Consider the following 22,246-nt stretch of genomic DNA (forward strand, 5'->3'; position numbering starts at 1 on the left):
CTGTGTGCCCTTGCTCGTATGGTATGTTAATTGATCATACATTCTTTATGCTATATCATATTCTATATTATGCTATATTGTAACAATATATAGAGTAAATAAATATCAAATGAATAATAAAGTCATGCAACACAACTTAAAATATTTATTGTGATTCAATTCTTTGACACAATTTTTGAATTTTGAATGCATAATCACTGATTCATTTTTACACAATTCTACACTATAGCTCTATTCTGACTTGACTATAAATGGTGTTGGAGTTACATTTTTATCACTTGACAATCTTTCATTTCATTTGCTGATTCAGACAGGACAAAAATATCTGTGGGAGTGTCAGTTTTTTACGTCAGAACACAGGTCACATCCTCGAATACATAGTAAAAAAAAGATGTAGTTACTTTATCTTTAAAACTTTATCAACTGCTAAAAAGCATCAGTCAATTGCATCAAGCATCAACACTTTTCAAAAATCACAATAAGGCACTTTAAAACACAGTCTGCATTACCAACATGAATCTGAATCCTGGCCAAACACTTCATTTCACTTCCAAAAGTCATTTGATTCAAATAAAAATCACAAAAAATGCTTATTCCACCATAGCGCCGTGTCCTAACCAAATGTGACGCAACGGCGCAACACGCAATAAAAGGTATCGTTTCCATGTTAATCAGAGGTTTTGTCCTAACCAGCAGCGACAAGCAACGGCCGTTTCTATTTTTGAAACGGTTTCCATGTCTGCGACGTCGCGGCTGACAGCTCCTTCCACACAATGATCTCATTCGATGTAAATTCTGCACCTCATGAATATTAATCACCAAACATGGATGAGGATACGCTATATACTTTGATTACATAAGTTTAGATTCTGAAATTATAGCATAGCGTCCGGTGAGGCATCAATGAAGTCATGAGAACAGGACACATCTCTCTGCATGTGCAATCTTCAGCAGCAGCGTGACAGGGTGTGCGGACAGAGAAAAACTGTTCTGATTGGCTGTGTTTTGTGATTGATTGACCTTTTTCATCGCATAGGATGCGGTGTAACACTGGCAACAATAATCATCTGAAAGTAAACACTGTCGCTCTTAAGCATTACCTATCAATGCTGGACTCTTATCTTTAAAGTTTTAATAATGTTTCACATAAATAGTTTTTCATTATAACAACAACAAAACACCTAAGACACATACATAACAAAAATTATATGTTTTTTAACATAAAATAAAATAATTGTCAACCTCACAGTAAGTCAGCGATCATCATTCTTGGTCTTTGTCTGTGCCATTGTTGTTTTACCAAACAACCTCTTCTTTGATTCATATTTCCAAACAAAATCATTTCGAAGTCGTCCTCTTTAAAAAAATGAAAGACATGGTAAGGAAAGTAAAACAGGTCACCTGGGTTGGCATTCAGATGAAATGCAATGAGCGGTCTTGGAAATGATTATCGTTTCATTACTTGCCAAAATTTTCTAGATTTCAAAATGATCACTGCGGAAATGCATCTAATTTGCCATTAATTTGTTTTGAATATTTCTTTGACCATTTAAAAAAACAAAGTGTTAACATTTGAAACTGAATGTGCTGAAAATGCAAACTGTTTTGCCGGTGGTGAAGTACAATTGACAAAACTGTTGATGGATTTTGGAAGATGTGGTTTATTGAATGCATTTTGTGTGAAACCACTGAAAATGATGCACAGTTTGGTCCGAATAGACTTCTGTGTGAAGATTTTAAAAATGTCTCTTCGATTTTGACTAATGCATGTTATCAATTGTTTTTTTTTACATTAAAATATATTAAATATATAAATATTAATATTATAATTATTTTATTTTTTAAACGTTTAATTTATGAAAAAAACGTTTATTTATAAAAATCATTCTGTTTGCAGTGACATGTTCATTAACATGAATTATCAATTGTGAGAGATAAACTAAAGCTAAGACTATTTTAAAGATAAACTTTCATATTAAAGTTACCAGCTTTTGTATGTAATCCATGTTTTTGTAGTGATATCAATATGAAAGTTAGCCTCAATAAACTGAAATGCTCCTAATCACCCACAAAATTCCCATTTAGAAGATATAAATGTCCAAAACTGACTTAAAAAACCCTAGAAATCCATGACATCACGCTACACTTCAGCCTCTCGTCAAAGTTCCTGCCAATCAAATCGCTTTAGAATCGGTAGAGTCCCGCCCCCTTCACATTGAGAACTGTGGAAGTGGTGCCTCAAATCAGTCAATTTTCCTAGTGTTTTGGTCACCTAGGGGTCAAGATACTCCTTTAATGTCATTTTACTGTATGTTTATATTGTTTTCACAATAACTGTGTAGATAACTGCAATACAGCTTAATCTTGCTATCTACAAAAAGTCTTTTTGACATCCTTAGATCAGATTGCTTCTCTGAATAATGTCGAATTCCTTTAATACTGTATGTTGTACTAAATTCAGCAGCCTGGAGCTTTTTACAATCTCTTATTTTTCAGTGCCTTTCCTTGACGATAACAAACAATGTGTGCGTACAACAGACCTAGGGAGATTAAAAGTGGCAATATTATTTTCTGGATAGCTTCCCCCCCCTACAAGTGCAGCTTTGTTGCGTTGCTCAATTTAAATAATCCTCAATGACAGGTGGAAGATGAATTACCAGAAATGTTTTTTCTCCTTACAGTGGTGTGTAACAGTCGTCTGGGTAATGAAAGTGCACCATCTCATCCCTTCTTCAATTTTCCACGTTCTTCTTGATTGAATATGAAAGAATTTTAATGAGTTCTTTGTTGGAAATAGTTCTTTTTATTTTGGGGGATTTCACTGGGTAGAATATTGGCCCGAATATTGAGAAAATGCCACGTCATAACATTCAAGGGCCGGGTCCATAGACCACCTGCTTTATCGAGCCACTGCCAGGGGATAGATTCCAGAGACGATGATGTGCGTTCGGACCCTGGCAATTCTCTCAATTTTCTAATAACGTAAGTGGGGGAATCAGTTTGAAATTGCTTGTATAGATCACATCATAAAATTGCATTTCTTATTATGAAGACAGCTGGCCTTATTTAAAGCTGTCCTATTTTTGTCCTCCTCCTTTCCTGTAGCTCAGTAGAAAGAGCATGGCCCTAGCAACGCCAAGGTCATGGGTTCGATCCCAGGGAATTGCACATACTTAGGAAACAAATGAATAGTATAATGCAATTTAAATCGCATTGGATTAAATCATCTGCCAAATGCGTAAATGTTATCCTTCTGTATCATATTGGACTCATCTTTTTAATAGGCAGCGACAAAGACTTTTTTTTCCCGGAACAAAAGTAAAGAAACGAAAAGCTGTTTTAGGGAATGAAGCCTATCAAAATGCACAGGGCGCAGAAACGGGAGTCAATTTCATTGCGAGTAGCGCTGTTGTGAAGATGGATGATGACCGCTATACTAATGAGCATTTCATGTAGCACAAGCCCTATTGCTTGCTTCTGAGGGAAGCTTTAAACTGCTCACACTATTGTTAGGGTCGTCATCACAAAATCTTAACCCGACAAGAAAAGCCCAGCTTATCATGCTCGGCGGTGACTTGGAAACAGAATGACTGGAAGGATTTTGTGTCTTTACCTTTGTGTTGTGACCACCTTTGAACTCCTGAAGGCTAACTCTTCACAGCTTCTAAAGATGTCTCTGTCTATTCGAGGAGGTGACTTATCTTGGTGCCAAGCGAATATTGAGATAGACCTTCCAAATTCAGTACATGCCAAACCTACTGTCCGTGTTTCACAGCAGCCAAGGGCAACGTTTTATGAAATTACTGAAAATGATATTCTGACAAAAAATTCTGTAACAGCTTTTGACTGAATTTGAATAACAATGTTTTTGCCTTTTATGAATCACAAAACAGCAGATGGATTTAAGGGCATTTGGTGGAATGAATCAATCAAACATCTGGGTCGGGGGGCCTCTGTCATTACTCCTGATTTAATGTGATAGATACCCTTTCAGAAGGCCACCTCAACTCCATCCATCACCGGTGCATGAGGTTACTCACTATTTCTCAGCTGGCTGAAGAGAAGCTCTCCGAGAAGAGAAGCGCTCTGATTGTAGGGTGTTTTTAGATGGATCGAGCGTAAATGTGTTCAAGATTGTGCCATTGTTTTTGTTGAGGCATGTTTCTATTTTAGTTTACGCATAATTGCTGAAGGCAGAGCCTAAAATACGGAATGAAAAGCAAAGAAATATAGAGAGAGCACAAAACAATGACAGCCAAAATAGCTTGAATACTTATTTGCCTGAAACCGTGTGAATGAAATGTGTTGTTTCGTATGCATTTTAAGTGGCCACTAGTGAGACAAAGCAAAGAGCGTTCGTCATGACCTGTCTTCCAAGTAAACACAAAATAGTTTCTGTCAGGGTAAATTAAAAACGAGTTTTTAATTGCTTCATCAGCTACATATTTGGAAATGAATGGAACAAGTGCGTTTAGTATTTTGCCCTAAGGAAGCTCCATTAGTCTGTTGGCTCATGCTTACGTCAAACGTCCCCGTGCCTAGTGCCAGTTTATAAACCCACATTCCATTTATCACACAACAATTTATGTCCACTTCAAAGGGTGACGCAGTACTCACAGCTGATATATGTCTTTGCTAGACCTCTCGCTACAAGATCCACAGCTTAGAATTAATCAAAGTTTCTGATCAGTTTGGAATCCCTCGGCTCAAACAAAACTGTTCAAAGAGATAATTTAACAAAAGAAGCAAACAAATCCATTTGTTGTCTGTGAACAGAACAGACTGGAATGTAGCACGCAGAGACGCTGCTTGTTTTTACTCCACTGCTTTTTTTTATTTAGTATGCTGTGTACTTTGTTTTCTTTCCAAGACCTTTTCATCATGGACATTATGGATTCGATCAAACGAGTGGTCAGGCCCATTATTGTAGATTAGTAGCGAAAGCAAAACAAGAATAAAATCTTAATGACAGTTAAGAAGACAAATGGAGGAAAATAATTTGCATCAATGAAAAAAGTATTTTTATATTTATATTTTTGTCTTATGTGTCAGAGTTAAATTCAACATCTTATTGCATCACCTGTTCCAAACCCTCTATTTGACATAAATGCACAAGTCACAAAAGCCTATGGCATTGTTTGTCTGCCTTTTGCCTGGAAGCGTTTTACAGTCTTGTGATGTTTTTTTTTCATTTAACTTTTTCTTCTCCACTTTTATAAAAGGTATTGGTTGTCACCACAGGGCACACGTATATGAGTCTTTCTGTCATAGCAGTTTTTGGTCATGAAGTGTTTATTGAACAGAGCACCTGTCAGCTGCACATTCATAGACTGCGCCCCACGCGTCACATTCATCCCCGGAATGAAACATGCTCACAGTACCTGAGGCTGAAGATGCAGCTTGGCAGGAGTGGCGGTTGCCCCGCAGGCCTCCTTCTATCATCTCCATAGCAGTAGAGGGATGTTAATGAAAACAGATCATTAGGGATAGGCCTGTTTACTGTCTCTGTTTTGCTCATGCAGGGAATTTGGCCGCTGGAAAGTGAACAACTTGGCTGTCGAGCGACGAGATTTCCTGAGCTCCCCCTTGCCTCTCACCCCAGAGTTTATACGGAACATTCGACTCCTGGGACGAAGGCCCACTGTTCAGCTAATTACTGACAACCTGATCAGGAAATATGGGACCCATTTTCTGCTGTCAGCTACACTGGGAGGTAGAAATGCATTTGTGACACTTGCTCACGAGGGTTTAGCACAAACCCAGAGGAGATTAATTAAATGCTCAAACGTTGTGCTTTTAAAAGCTCAAACACTTACTGAAGAGTTCAGTTGTTTAGTTTATGTATATCTTTGTCTAACAATTAAAAAGTTCCAAGGATAATAAAACAGTAACAAAATGTAAACACATAGATAGCATTAATAAAACCATTTGATCTTGGAATTTGACTTTTGATTACAGATGTGTGGTATTTTGGCAAATATAAGCATTATACATAATAAGAGATTGTTGAGATCTTGTGAACTCTATAATGGGCAGTTTCCCGGAGAGGGATTATCTTAAACCAGGACTAGGTCCTCGTTAAATTAGGATATTTAAATTGTTTTCAAAAACATACTTTAAATCAAAAATACATTAGGCTTCTTTGTGAATCTTGAGACACAACAATCAAACTGATATATATTAAGAAGTTGGTTTCGATCAAGACACCTCTAACACTTACATTAGTCTGGGACTAGGTTTAAGACCTGTCCAGGAACCCACCCCTAAAAATGCAATGGGGTCTGAGAATATATCTCCATTTAATCCCTTGCTATCTGTGATACCACAAGATAAGATTTACTTTTCATTTTTTGGTTTATTTTGCTTTTTTATAACATGATAAGAAAAGAAACATTATAATTCTTTGCGTAAGCAAGGTATAAAGCAATTACTATTTTTAACAAGCAGATAAAGTTCATGCATGTTTAACTTTCAACTCCATAAAGCCAGGAAAAAGTACTTGCTAAAGTGTGAGATGGTTTGTATGATTGAAAAAGAGAAGCAGATAAAAATGCCATCTTATACCATTATAACTTTATAATTGTTTGGAGCTGGTCTAAACTGTTGAAGTTTATCAACCAGAATAGGTAGCCAGAGGATAGCCAGATGCTTTAAGTTCAACCAACAATGGATTACTTCAGTAACAAAAGTCAGAATGATGTTTGAGGGTGTGCTGTTTGAAATCCATTACTTTGCTCAGTTCTGTAAACCATAGGCTGTTGCTTCACTTAATTCAATGTAGAGGACATCTATTGTAGCCCTCTGTGCTGTGGAAGACAAGCAATATTGTGTAAGGTGACAGCATAAAACTGGAGATGCAAGTCCTGGCTTCGCAACAGTGATCTGCCTGGAATACACAAACTGACTGGCAGAGAGAGGAACAGAGCATATGGACATGAATCATAACAATATCATAACGCATAGTTTAAATGACAGGGCTAGAGTAAACTCTAGACAATGTACTTAGCTAAATTGTACAGATAAGAAAAAAACTAAAAATAGAAAAAGCACCTTTGAATGGTGTTTGCAATATTCAGTCATTTTGGGGTAAAATAAGATCACATTGATGTGCTATAGAGAGTACCATCGGACACACATGCCTGGCCCGAAGTTAACTTCCAGTCTGTGTTTGGTACTTAATATTTATTCATTATTTGAAGAGGTTCACCGGAAGTTAAGCGTGGGCCACATAACTGTCTATACCTTGAAAAACTGTTTTTGCTGCGTTAAGTTTTTAACCTAGGCCTAATATTTTTATTTGTGTCAATGCCTTTAGATAACTTCGACACAAAATAAATCGTTACCAATTTCAACTTATATTTGCAGTGTAAGGTACATCAAGAAAACCACAACATTCAAAAGAGGAGGGAAAATGACTTAAAACTCTTAATAAACACTCTTAAAAAAAAGTTGCTCAAAAGGTTTCTCACAGCGATGCCATAGAAGAACCATTTTTGGTTTCACAAAGAACCATTCAGTCAACGGTTCTTTGAAGAACCATCTCTTTCTTGCACCTTTTGTGGAACAGAAATGTTCTTTGTATATTAAAGTTTCTTTATGGGACCATTTACACAAAAAAAGGTTCTTCAATGGCATCGTGAAGCACCTTTGTTTCTAAGAGTGCACTTTGATGAAAATAAAAACTTAATATCGAAAGGTGCCTTAAAAAATGTAACTTAAAAAATAAGATAGCTTTTGATCAAAAGCTTTTAGGTTGAAATATTCAAAATTTTAAAGTTTACTGGATCTATCACAAATATTAAACAAAGACGACAACAGAGATCTCTTGTGAAGTGTTTTAAACCAGTCAGAAAAACCCCGCATAAAACTTTACGGAGATGTAATGTCCCTTAGGATCAGAACCATAAAATAATGTTTTATCTGCACAAATTAGATGTAAAGCATTAATAGGAATATCGTCTCTGTTTAGGGCCATAAGGAGGTTATTCGATTTATAAGCAGCTTTTGCTTCTACTTCTGTTTTATGTAGCTGGCTGCAATTTTAAGCTTTTTGATGACTGCACATTGGGAACTTAGAAGCTTGGTGTGTGTGTTTTTGCACTATAAAATCTAATTGATGTCCAAATTATTTGTTAACTTTACTCAGTTGTCAAAATGTATACACTTTACTTGTTTTTATTAAGTTACGATTACTTGCAGGGGAAATAAAACAACTTTTTTTTCGCCTTTAGTATATTTTACTTAAATCAAGCAAGTAGCGGCAAGCGAAGCAATTACTTTACTACACCAGATCCTGCCTGTACGCAGAAAAGATTCCCAGCATGCTTTGCGCTAGACTGCATTAGGAGAGAACAATTTTAAAAATATGATTATTTTATATGTTTGTAGTCAAGTTAAAGACTTGATAATTTTTAATGTTCACTTCTCTTATATATTATATTAAAGTGTCCTTTTGCTCATTTTGTGTTGCACAAGTCAAGGTAAAGATTTATGCATTTTTAGAATAATATTTATGTGAAATAAAGAATTTAATTTAGTGAACTTAAAACTCCAATGATGGATAAATTTTATATTTAAACTGTAGTAAAATTTAATTTAGCTATAAAGTAATCAAAATTAGGTATTGCAAACTTGTCCTGGTTTACAGTGCAATACATCCAATGGAAATTCTTAAGTTGGTAGTAATAGTTAATTCTGAGTACTCCACAATAAGTCAAGAGTACATCTTAACTTTTTTTTTTAGTTACTTGAACTCAATAATACTATTTCACTTTGCTTAGTTTTTTTAAGGCAATCGATTTGCATGCTTTTTTTAAGTAAGATCAACTAATTAGATTTTACAGTGTTTGTGTGGGTTTGCTATGACTTTTACTTAACTAAAGTTATTTCTTACTGTGAAGCATTTCTGTGATGATAAGCGTGGTATCTTTCTCGTGTTACAGGAGAGGAGGCATTGACTATATTTGTGGACAAGAGGAAGTTGAGTAAGAAAGTAGAGGCGAACGACTACACCAGTAATAGCACCGCTGTGACTCTGGAGGCCCTTCACCAGCTGGCTGCCTCCTACTTCATAGACAGAGAGAGCACTCTGAGAAAACTACACCACATTCAGATTGCCTCCACTGCTATCAAGGTATATCATTAGTAAAGTCTGAGCCCCCAGCATTCCTCTTTCAACTGCTCAAGAATAATAATGTTCATTATAACAAAGTGCATTTTTCTTTTCTATCCCTGTTTTCATGATCTTGCTGTGAAATGTGTTCTGTGCTATGAGTGGATATCAAGAGATCCCCATTCACTGATGAATGACAGGAGCCCGTTTCAGTAAACTAGTTCTGGTGCACACTGTTCCATTTATGTTTGACCTGTTAATGGGAGGTATTTAAATAATTCGTTTATTTTTGGCGCTTAATTATTGAAATAATGATGTTGAAGGATGTTTGTTTTTTGCTGTAAACAACATGAATAATGAAAACACGGCATACAGCATATGACAGTAGGTTATGTATGTATAATACATAATATAATCGCTGTACGGAGGAAACCTCCACAAACTTTTCAGGAAATAGAACCTGTGTTAGTATTACGTCTTTGATAATTAGATCATATACTATTCATACCTTGATATATAGTTGATTTAGCGGCTTTGTATATGGTAAGAGATTTGCATGTGTCATTATACAGTATTATTTACACCATAATCAAGCTCAAATGGAGTTTCAAAGTTTTTGATCAGTGCATATGAGATATGTTTTTATGTTATTTGAAAAGCCACATCTGAGGCAAATCCATGAAACCATTATAAAACACGGGGAAAATGTGTTAAAAGATTCAATTCAAAGAAGAAATTCAGTACATACAGTACGTTAAAATAAAGCATAACATGTACAGGCAAGCAGATGAGCATTCTCTCGCAATAACTTTTGCGTTCTCTCGCAAACATATTTGCGTTATCTCGCAAAACATTCAAACGTCCTGTTATTCCGCTCCGTACATTAACAATTGAACGGTTCATACTAGATTCCCGGACCAATAACTTGTGAGCTAAACGTTGTTATAACACAAACAACACATTATTCCTTAGACAAGGATCAACAACGCAAAAGCTTCATTTTTTCCACCACCATGCCCCTAAAAGCGCTCTGTAATTTACAGTACATGGCGCAGGCATAAAACATTAAGATAGTAATATCAAAAGACAAAATTCAGTGCATACATGACCAATACTTATGATATATAAAGAAATACCAAACACGAAGATACAAGGTTGCAACCAACAACGACGATATCTGCCTTAGGATAAAATAAGCCAAAAAGTTTTGTGTTTAACAAAATTATAAAAAAATATTTTTACAATATGCAACATATTAGAGAGCAAAATATTTTAAGTGACGTCATGTAAGTGCATACTTGATACACCTACACACTAGAGTTAATGCTGCCACAGAGAACACTATGAATCTATTGATTTCAACACAAACAGTGCATTGCAAAAAACCTTAAGGAGAAACACAACTGTTTCAGCCGAAGGTCATGATCAATAATACGTTCTGTAGTGAGTTTCAGTCTGATTAAGGCTTTTGTGAGCAAGGTCCAATAAAATTCCCTGTCAGATAATTCTGTGTTGTATCCACTGAATTTAAAATAAGCACTTTAATTCAGTACAGTTCAATTGTGGAAAAACAGCTACTTTAGCAAATGACCCAAAAATGTCTGTTTATTTAAAACACTTGGTATTCCCTGTGTTATTTTGCTGTTGGTAAATAAATGGGGCTCATCTTGGAGGTATGAACCTGTTTCACAAATTAAGTTTCATTTTGAATGGAACAGTCAATATTTGCCCACACACATCCTTTACAGCAAATCCATTCCCCGTGCTTTATTGAAAAACAATGTATTGCTGTTCATGTATTCTACAGTTTCCATGCTTGTCAGGCTGAACTTTAGTATGGGAGGTCTTTTGACCACGGTGGGTGTTTTCCACTAAAATCTGTTCGATAAATACTGAAAACTATTGATTTAATCACCCTCAACATGACTGGAAATCATAAAACAAGCCATTTGTTTTCAAATATATGTGACGGTTTAATGTATTCTCATTAGCTCCATGTGCATTTGAAGAATTGTTTAACGTTCAAATTCATTATTTTGTCATTAAATGCAATGGATCAGGAACGTTTCGCAGTAGAGACAAACAGATGTTAAGGAAAGTGCTGTGACGGTTTTTGTGGCTTTTATAGTGTTTTGGGAGAAAATAAAATGGAAAGGGTATTCTACTCTAGGGAGTCTTTAAGCCTTGTTAAGACCCTATTTGCCAAAAACAATGCTAGAGTTTCACATATGCTACAACCAGCCCTAGTTGGTCACTAAAATCTATATTTAAAACCAGATTGACAATTGTTTCCACAATATCACAACGCAGTTGTATCAATATCATATCACAGCGTTCTTTGCTATGTACTATTTGTCTTTGCACTTACGCCTTTGCCGCCAGCTAATAAAATGACCCATCATGATCAGACAAAGCCGTCTGAATACCCCACAGAGGTATTTATTCCAGCACGGCAATGCTCAGTATGGTGCATATATTCCACGCAACGCTTTGATTATTCCAATCTATCCCCTGATATACAACTGTGCTCTCCATCAGGACACCACTGCTGCAGTGCTTAGTCGTATTTATTACAGTTGGTAGGGCAGATATCTGGCGTCAATACTGTGCTTATATATCGCTGTGGGAATTGCAAAAGAATTCCTGACTGACAGAAGCAGCCTGCAAGGCAGGACGACGCAGCTCCAGCAGCGCAACAGAATGAATCGCATAAGCAGCAGGGGCCCACGACGCATGCATCATTTCCGCAGGGTGTTGACCCGTGCCTGCATTTCACGGGACAGAATCGGGCGAACGTTCAACTATATAAATTCCAGATTAAATTGGGAGTTGTAGAGAACAATGTTTCTAGCTCCCCCTACTGGGCACCATGGGGAGAAATGTTACTTTTTTAGGAAAAGCCTATTAGTGTGCTGTTGTCATGGGACTTTGAGAGAAATAGAGAAAAAGAGAGTCCCTTTTATCCCGTATTTGTGGACCTGCTCAGGTTGTTTCTGTAATGTGTGAAACCTCAAGCCGTTCTGTAATCGGCAGGGATCATTTTGCTCCTGATTTGACCATTTTCAGCTGTTAAAGCCAACCCAGCATTCACATTCTGAATGTTCAGACACACAGAGTCAAAATTGTTAAAGAATCGACTGTTGGCATTTTCCTTTACACGGTCCATTGTGATAACGAAAATGTGTTGGTCTAGGGGTGCTTGCAAACGGAAGTCACTCTTGTGACCGTGAATGTCATGCAGAAGTATATCAATGCATGTCTGTCATGTAGCATTTGTACAGTATATCAGTAAATTGGAGACATTTTTTCTTTCAACTACTATTTTCTTCAAAATAACAGTCCCGAATATAGCTTCCGCCTATGCACTGTGAGAATGAACAGCAGACTGTCGATGTCTCTCATTAAGCCAGAATCACATAGGTCCAGGTGGCCTATAATCTGCCATTACAAGGTCTTTTGTGACAAGCAAAGTATTTGCTTTGAATAACAGCTGTTATCTGTAAAGGGAATCTAACATCACTCCCCACTTGTTCATCAATCGGTTCCTTTTTACCATATGGCAGATCATATGGTACATTAAATAATAATGAGATATATCATATGATTGCATCAGCTATAAATCTGTTATTAAATCAATCGCAAAAGCTTGGTGTTTTATCTCAGTTCACGCTTTCAGGTTGATTTCAGTGCAGGCCGGTGTGTTTTGTATAGTGATCGATTGCAACATAAACTTTAAAGGTCAAGATGATATGAAAACGAATCTCGCCATAAACGAAGATACGCATGCCTCGAATGTGTGTGCTTAAGGGCACTACGCTATCAGCATTGGACTCCTCAGTGGGTTTGTGATGGAGTGGCAGAAGACAACCTTGTCTCGCCTTATCTAGCTGCCAGTCTGGCTGAGATCTCGTGTGACAGGCCGAATCGAAAGAAATCGCTGAATTGATGAAGGTTCACTGGCACCATGAAAGAGAAAAGTGTGAATCAATTATGCGTGCTTCTCCGTGTCATGAGGAGAGAGGTACGGGTGGAAAGCAGGAGAAAATTCAGTGTGATCTTATATTGCAAATGCGGATTATAGCATGGCTAGCTTGCAGTAAAGGTCAATTGAGTTGCTTGAGTCAATACGGTTACACAGAGTCTAGCCATCATTAAGTACCGAACCCGCCACTAAGGTTAGATGTTTTGCAATGTGGGGAGCAACAGACTGCTATATTATCCTCTTGTGTGGGAAAGAATCTCTAAATAAAGAGAGTAATCGATTAAATACATTTCATAAGAGAGAAAGCGGGATGCATTGTGTGGCTGTCTGCCTGGCTTCTCTTTCTGCTCTGTGATTCAATGACAAAGAACTCTAGTTCATTATCTATTGGACTAATGCTGTTGCATTATCGCCAAGTCTGGAGCGACAAATCCGCAAGCACCGGAAGTTGTAATAATGCATCTGTTCTTAGCCAGACTGGTTATATTGTCTTTTAAAGGATTTTAAAAGCAAGGCTCAGAAGGAGCTTGTATTGTATGTTGAGCCTCAGGCTCGGACCTTCTGTCAAGTCAAATCTGTTTACTTTATTATATTCTAGGATTATATACACAAATAAGCTTGAAATTCATGAAAGGAAATAAAAACAAACCATCTTAACATTTACGGCATCTTATGGTGAAATTGCTCATTCTGAATTTTGTTTCCCAGGTAACTGAAACCAGGACTGGACCTCTTGGATGCAGTAACTATGACAACCTTGATTCTGTCAGTTCTGTGCTGGTTCAGAGTCCCGAGAACAAAGTCCACCTGCAAGGTATAAGATGTTTTTCCAACAGAATTTGCCAAGTTTTGATACTATCATGGATATCTATTAGGGGTGTATCGATACAGTAAGCTCACGGTTCGGTAAATATCTCCATGCTGGGTTCACGGTATGATACACATCTCTGTATTTTGAACAAAATAAAAAATGAAACTGAAATTCAAATAACATTATTCTTTAATTTAAAGAATTTTAACATTCAAGTCTTAACTGAAATTAGAATAAAGATAGTTTTAGTTTTGGTCATAGTCTTTTGACTTAAGTGCAGTTTAGTTTTAGTCATCCCCATTTATCATAGTTTTAGTCTAGCTTTAGTCTCCAAAATCTACATTAGATTAGTCTACCAAAATCCATCAGGATTAACTAATTTAATTTGTCTATTTAAATGTTCCATACAAAGATTTAACTGTTTTTACATAATTTACTTTACCTTAGAATTTAATTTAACCAGGTCATTACCTTTATTTTTCCAAAAAATTCAGCAACTACTAGATAAAAATGCATTGTTGCAACACAGAGAATATTAGACAATGAATGATATGTACCAGACTCAATTCATCACTACTCTGATCGGAACAGCGCTGGTTTCTTTTGACTTACTTTATGTTGAATATCACATTACGCAGCAGCTCACGTTAGCGGATAAATTAACATTGGCATATAAAAACGTTTGTTCTTGCCTTTGTTATGAGTTTGCTGGGGGACTCGCCTGCAGTAATGCTTCAAGTTTGCTGTGTTTTCCTACAGATTGTGAAGTAAAATAAGACGCTTTGTAAACCACGTGTAGACACAGATTGTGTCTTGTGCTTCCCCTTCTCCCAGATAATGCGAATCGTAACATTTTTGCATCGCAATATCTTAATACGAAGTATCGTTACACCCCTAATATGTATTAATGTTACGTTTTGCATCAATGTACAATGTCCAAACCTCTTCGTTACAGCAAAAGTACTAATGAAGTAGTTTAAACTTAGAAAATAAATGGGCTAAAAGGGTTCTTCACAGCGATCCTACAGAGGAACCATTTTAGGTTCCACAGTGAACCATTCGTCACTTTCTTAGCTCTTTATAATCTAAGGAACCTTTTTCGACACAATGAAGCTTCTGTGAAAACGGTGAAACAGAAAGGTTCTTTGGATGTTAAAGGTTCTTTATGGAACCATCTAGATAAAAAAGGTTCTTCTATGGCATCGTGAAGCACGTTTATTGTTAGGAGTGTATTTGCCACAACCTAAAATCATTGCTAAGTATCAAATACTTGAAAGGTGCTACAAAAGTTCTTATAAGAACCTACATATTATAATAGTATAAAAAAACTCTTTCCACTGAACGTTTTGTGAAGAAGAAAAGTTTGACAGATGTAAACGGTTCTTTATGTAACTGTTCAGCCAAAATGCTTCTTATATTGAATTGTGTTATCGTGTTCTTACTGTGCTACTGTATACACTTCCCAAAAGTATTTAGTTAAAGGGCTTGTTCACCAAAACATTAAATGACGTCGCTTTGCATTCGCTTGCATTGGTGTTGTGTCTATACTATAGAAGTGAATGGGTACCGCTGTTGTCTGGTTAGCGACATTCTTCAAAATATCTTCTTTTGTTCTTCAGAAGGTGAACTTACTTTAACTAAATAGCTTTTGCGTTGTTTCAAAAGAGCTTTCTTGAAAAGCATTGCTCCACTATTTTCGAAACACTTTTCTTTTCTCTGAAACTGTAGGGCTACAGGTCATTTTGCCAGATTATCTCAGAAACACTTTCGTCGAAGCAGCTCTCAGTTATATCGCCTGCAATGGAGAGGGAACTTTCGTCTGCAGAGACAACGACTGCTGGTGCAACTGTGACCTTAAATTTCCAGAGTGCAATTGTCCCTACACAGACATTCAGTCCATGGAGGAAAGCCTTTCACGAATCTCTGAATCTTGGGCCCTTATTTACAAAGAATTTGAAGAATCAGGTAAGAAACAACTCCACAAAGGGTTAAATCTGTGAAACAGCCCTCTCATGTGATTTATGAGGCAGACGGCGTGTTTATCAACAGCTTTCAATGAATCCTCACATTTGTCACACAACGTCCTTCAGAGATAGAGTTGGACTAGACAAAAAAAATATCCTGCTAACATATTGCTTCACAATCACCCATAAAATGGTTTATTGCCTGTCGTGCATCTTTCATCAGGCATATGAATAAGAGCACTTAGTATAATGTTTAGGTACTGTATTACTGGCTCTGGAGGTCACTCCAAAGCGACCATTAAAGCTCAAGCAAAATTAAAACGCGTGCCTTTTTTCCTCTTCTACGCTGTCATCGTTTTTCCTCCTTAAAAATCTCAGAGCGCAATTACTTTCAAAGTTTATGTTATTAAATTCAAAAAGTGCGAATCAGTGCCAGACATGCATACTTTCTCAGGTGTCGTAAATGTGACGTCCTGTGAGGGATGCTCTGTGTTTTGCCCCATCGGCTTGAATAAAACTCTGAAAAAAGCGCATCCCTGAACGAAAAGTCCTACTGAAACTATTTTGCATTGTCAAATAGCTTGATGAACGAAGACATACTCAGGCATTTATCTCCGAGTTCTGTCGAATCACACGATGACGCTTCTGTATTTGAAAGAACTTACTCTTTTCCCCAACAGATGAATTCAAAACGTTTCTGATGAGGCTGCCTCAGAATTTTTTTCTCAATTCCTCAATGATCCAGCATTTGTGGTCGCTGGATGGCATGTTTCAGCGCCGCTACGATCAGCTGGAAGGCAGCATGAGGAGTCTCTACAGGCGAGCGCAGCGAGTGGTGTATAAGCTCTTTAGCTTGAGCAAAAGGTGCCAGAGGCAGCCCCACATCAACTTACCACGTGAAAGGTGCGCCGAAGGTTCTCATTATCTCCTCATTGTTGCTGTGATGAATACACCGATATTTAATTCGGAAATGGAATAATGCCCCCATTAACTGTACCTAGAGAGGGGACTCTGTGTGCTGTGTTTATCATCATTATTGCTTGTGTTGAAGAGTCACACATTTCAGACTCCTAGGCTGTGTGGTTAGTAGTAATAGGGAGCGCTTGAAAGGCCCGTGTACTTCCTGTTTGTAAGACTTCAGTCACAAATGAGCAGTAAGTGATTGATTTCTGCTTCCCAGACTCGGTCTGCAGACAGCTATGCCGGAAAAAAATCTCTGGGGGATGATGGTGTAGTTGTAACCCAACCATCAATAAGACAAGATAATTTAATGTTTAGAATTTAGACTTATTTGAACTGTATCAGACAGTTTCTTTGGCATTGGTTTGTTACTGTACTTTTTATTAGATGGTTTGAGAAAATAAAACATTAAAAGATGAAAAGAAATTGCTTCAACAGAGTCTGTGGGAAGCGACAGAGTTTGGCTGTTTTTATTACAGTACAGTACGTGGGAGCAAACTCTAGAAGTTCAATAGCCTGTGTGAAATTGTGAACGTAAAACAAAATCAATTTCACTGTAATAACTGAAATCGATCCCTACACTTGTAAATATCTACAGTATGTTCATAAAATACATTACAATACCGCATAGAGGCCAGTATATAGAGGTAAAAGAGCTAAACATGACACATTTCTTTGACTGAAAAACAAAATTTGCTTCATAAGTTTTCCTGTACGCTGGATGTGAGGTGACAGTTCTGCAAAAAAGTTGAGATACATTTGATAGAATAAATGGCTGTTTTTAACCCGTTGCCTGTGTGTGGGTGTTTGCACCAAACGTCCCCACAAAGACAGTGATAACAGATTTCGTGGGGACACTTTTAAGGAAAACAGCTTATAAATCAAACTAAATTATGTTTTAAACGTTTTCTGTTATGGTTAGTTTAAGAGTTAGGTTGTGGGTTAGTGGATAAACTATGCAGTTTTTACAGTATAAAAGCCATTATGTCTATGGAAAGTCTCCTTAAAACATGGAAACCCAAGATTTGGATGTGTATGTGTGTTGTGAAAAAAATCAATTTGTTAGTGCTAGTTTTAATCTTGTCATCTTCTGCTGTGCTGGCTTCGGAGACATGACAATGTTATTCTCCTAGGTTACTGTTTAAGCAGAGAAACTGATATTTATCTTATCTTCCCTAAAATATAGGCCACGGTCATATTGGCTAAACTATTTCCAGTCTTTACTCTACTGCTCTGAAAACAACCACCTGGGCTCCTTCTCTGAAGAGCTGCACACCTGCATTTGCACATATGACCACAGTTCCTGCCAGGTACCCATGCCGTGCTCTGTGGGAGAAGGTGGCGCCTGTGCCGCTTGCGCCACGGACAACCACACTCGCTGCGGAAGCTGCAACACTGGCTATATGTTAAGCCAGGGATCCTGTCGACCAATGGTTGCGGATTCCACAGAAAACTACCTGGGCTTTGAGACTGATCTTCAGGATCTGGAGCTACGTTACCTTCTCCAAAGAGCCGATCGACGCTTGGAGGTCCACGCAATCTTTATTAGCAATGACATGCGTCTGAATACCTGGTTCGACCCTTCGTGGAGAAAGAGAATGCTGCTTACCCTAAAAAGTAACAAATACAAATCCAACCTAGTCCACATGCTCTTAGGCATCTCACTTCAAATCTGCCTTACCAAAAACAGCACGCTTGAACCATCCCTCACGCTCTTCATAAACCCCTTCGGAGGAAGCCACTCAGAGAGCTGGTTAATTCCCGTGAACGAGAACAATTTTCCAGACTGGAAGTCTGCTAAGCTGGACATTCCGCTGGAGTGCTTTAACTGGACTTTGACTTTGGGCAACAAGTGGAAGACGTTCTTCGAGACCATTCACATTTATATGAGGAGCCGCATCAAAGCTCCAGGTGCCGGGGCTAATGAGAGCATTTATTTGGAGCATTTGGAAATAACCGACCCTACTAAGAATCTGGGGTACATGAAGGTCAACAGCATTCAAGTGTTTGGGTACAGCATGCATTTTGACCTGGAAGCTATCCGGGACTTGATCCTGCAGCTGGACTACCCGTATACGCAGGGCTCACAGGACTCGGCCCTGCTGCAGCTGTTGGAGATCAGAGACCGAGTGAACAGACTCTCTCCGCCAGGACAACAGCTTCTGGATCTGTTTTCCTGCCTGCTACGCCACCGGCTCAAACTGACAGCCAACGAGGTGGTGCGTATTCACGCCTCGCTTCAGGCGTTCAGTGCACGCCTCCCCAATTCTCTGGATTACGAGACCACTAAACTCTGCAGCTAACAGCTAGGGTCTCACAGCTGACTGACAGCAATAGAACAATGTAAAAATGCAAAGTAGACTGTTAATGAGTCAAAGCTGCAATGCTCTGACTTTCAAGATTAAAGACGCTTTTGAAAGAAATGAAATATAAGTATTTCGTGAATTTACACTCGCTAGTAGATCATTGCAATCAAAAGAAAAACTCATTTTTGTTGTATAATACAACACAGAGATCCAAGAGAAGGGGTTTTAAAAATATATGCTGTGTTTGTTTGTAATTTTTATATGTTTTTTCTGCTTCAGTGACAGTGCGCTTTCTTCTTAAAGAATACAGTGATGTCAGTCCATTTTGTAGATAAATTGTTATTAAAACATCATGGTTGTAATTGAGTAACGGTTGTTTTATTTATCAGCCTATTTTATTGCTAATTGGCAGTTTGTTATATTGGAAAATGAAAGAAATTTTATATTTGCAATTGAGCGAACTTAATGAAAAATTAAGTACGGCGACTATGATGTAAGACTTTGATAAAATAATAATGAAACAGATTTAGGAAGGTAATTGTGTAACAGCTTGATCGGTTCATGTTCTCCCTTTTGGTTCAGATTTTATTGGAAGGAGAGTGTTGAAGGTCTGGTTTTTTGAAAGTTGCTGGTTTGTTTTGTGTATAATTTAAAGACACTGTCTATTGTTTACACAGCATAAAACTTTTCTTTTCATTTAATCCTCTGCATATTTGACATATTCCCTCTGTTTTTAAGGGATGATGCAGTCTTTTTGAACCATAGTGGAACAATATCACTAGACTCTCAATTTGCCCACAGACTATTTTACAGTTTTTTTTTATAGCTAAAAGTGGTCAGGTGATGCACATCCTCACTCGTTAAGTTTTGTTATGCACTTTTTTTGTTATGAGGTTAAACAATGCAATTGGCAGAAGGTCTATGAATGCAATACTTCATAGGGTAATTATGAACCGAGCTATATCCATCGACAGCAGTAAAAATGCAATGAATTTGGCTGTTTTATCCTTATCCAGTTTGTTTACCTTTATTTTTATTTCATTTCTCAAAATTTATTTTCAAGTGTTCAAATTATTTAATCAAATCTTTGTTAATTGGCTCGTTTCAGCACACTATGTTACTTCTGCATCACCGCTTCTATCAGTTTCTTTGAACCATAAAATCTACAGTATATAATAACAAATCAGCCTTATATTTGAATGTAAGAGATTTGCCAAACTGGGAAAGAGATTGTTGAATACAGTGTGCCTTTGTGAATATTCAGTATACATTTTTGTGTGCACCTCTGTATATATTACACCATTTTTTCATGTTCACACTTGTCAGAAATTTAAATGAATGTTTTTTTTCAGTTCGGTTATTTCTCACCTTTCTCTTGCATTACATTAATTGATGCAGTGTGAATGATAATTAGCTCCTGTTAACATGTCACTTGATGACAGATTACATTTACACTGACAAAAAAGTGTCAATTGCCTCTTCATAATCTGTGTTAACACTCTTTACCTAGAATTAGCACAATAAATAAGATGAGCTTTATCCAATTCAGTTAGCTACCTTCTTTTATTAAACTTTATTTGTTTCTCTGCATAATTGTTTTTCAGAATTAAATAATAAATTCAAAACGTTTTAATGAATTTTATCCCTAGGTAGTAACTGACTATTATACTTCATACCAACCCACAATTCATTGCGCAGGAGTGGTTTTCCCATCATAAGTTTATAATGCATGTGATGTCTAGTTATATGATAGTTGTGATGTGAAATCCGCTATTTCCTAAATTAAGAATTATTTTTTTTACTTTATTTTTTATATTTATGATGTGAAAACCCCTTTCGAATATCTAAAAGACTACTTTTTCAAATACCATAAGTGGTTTTGACCTATTCAGAACTGTCAATCAAGTATGTTTCCTGTGGAGTCTCTTGCCTTACGCATCAAAGCAATATTCTCCAAAGTTGTTTTACAAAATCTGTCCATGATTTGCACAGAGTGTATAAATGTAAAGGTCAAAGGATTGTACGCCTAAAGGGAATTGTGCATTTTGGCTAACTCGTTTGAAGAAAGTTTGCAGATAATTAGATAGCCTTCTCCAAACGAAAATCGCTAGTTCTTCGAGGATCCATCCGCATTGCAGTTACTGCAACATTTGCACATGTGTACCACCCGGCGCTGTAGCAATTACTCTGCAAGCACGAATGACCAAGGGAACAGTCATTGCCAGAATGCATACACAAATCACCTGCACGCTGCACAGCAGCCTGTAAAATGAGAGTGTGTCAGTTGAGCAGAAAATGACTTGACACGTTGTTGTAATGACAAATATGACAAAAAGAAATTGCTAAACATTACAAAAGCAATCAGTCTTACCCCCTGCCTGACAAAACAATTTATCATTCCACTGTAATTGAACAGAAATAGCCGCAGAAAAGAAAAGGCAGTGCGTTGTCTTACTGTATATTTATGTGTACCACCCCTGATGAAGATGGAAAACTCTCCAGCACGGTGAAAAGATTAAGGGAAGAGCATACATCAATTGAGTGGGTTGTCGCTTGATTCACGGAGAACTCCGGGGCAGCGTGCCAATGCTTGATCAATGGAGGCCAGGTTGTCTCCATGATCTTCTCAATGTAAACGTTGTCTTGCTCTTGTGATTTAGGATGAAGATGCATTGGTAACTTGACACAAACTTTATCTCGCGATTCACTGTTGCTTTCTGGAGGAGCAGATACTGCAGTGAACTAAGTTTTGCCGAAAGGTAGCCGTCTACTGCCAATAAATCAATGTGGAGCTTTATTAGCTGAGAGAACAAAAGATTCCGCAGGGAGATCAATGGCATCAAGATGCACCAACTCAAACCAGTGGCATTCTGTTGCCTGGGGCCAGGACCCTATCAACGTCAATTTATTACTTGTTCTGCCCTTTCCGCTTGATGTGGTTTGTATGACCACAAGTCAATTGCGATTTTACATCCAATTACAGTTTGCCATTAATGGATTTATAGTCACTATGCTGTCCATGTGGCAATAAGCTTTATGTACCAAACAATGATTTGTTAATGATTGTATGATCATGTAGAGGGATTCAAAGTTGGGAAGGAAGGAGATGGG

The 22,246-nt window shown here is 37.4% G+C and overlaps 1 protein-coding gene across 1 annotated transcript in view; it reads left to right on the forward strand.

Annotated features, from left to right (window-relative positions):
• The window catches only part of brinp3a.2 (bone morphogenetic protein/retinoic acid inducible neural-specific 3a, tandem duplicate 2), a 37,965-nt gene extending 17,259 nt beyond the window's left edge, over positions 1-20,706 (forward strand). Inside the window, exons 3-8 of the mRNA XM_056751556.1 lie at positions 5,523-5,713; positions 8,943-9,133; positions 13,803-13,908; positions 15,634-15,870; positions 16,550-16,772; positions 18,016-20,706. Of these exons, the coding sequence (XP_056607534.1) occupies positions 5,523-5,713; positions 8,943-9,133; positions 13,803-13,908; positions 15,634-15,870; positions 16,550-16,772; positions 18,016-19,132 (2,065 nt within the window). The 3' untranslated portion in view covers positions 19,133-20,706. The remainder of the gene's footprint in view (positions 1-5,522; positions 5,714-8,942; positions 9,134-13,802; positions 13,909-15,633; positions 15,871-16,549; positions 16,773-18,015) is intronic.
• The last annotated feature ends 1,540 nt before the right edge of the window (positions 20,707-22,246 follow it).

The sequence above is a fragment of the Triplophysa dalaica genome, chromosome 6, assembly GCF_015846415.1.
Source record: "Triplophysa dalaica isolate WHDGS20190420 chromosome 6, ASM1584641v1, whole genome shotgun sequence".
Taxonomy (NCBI): domain Eukaryota; kingdom Metazoa; phylum Chordata; class Actinopteri; order Cypriniformes; family Nemacheilidae; genus Triplophysa; species Triplophysa dalaica.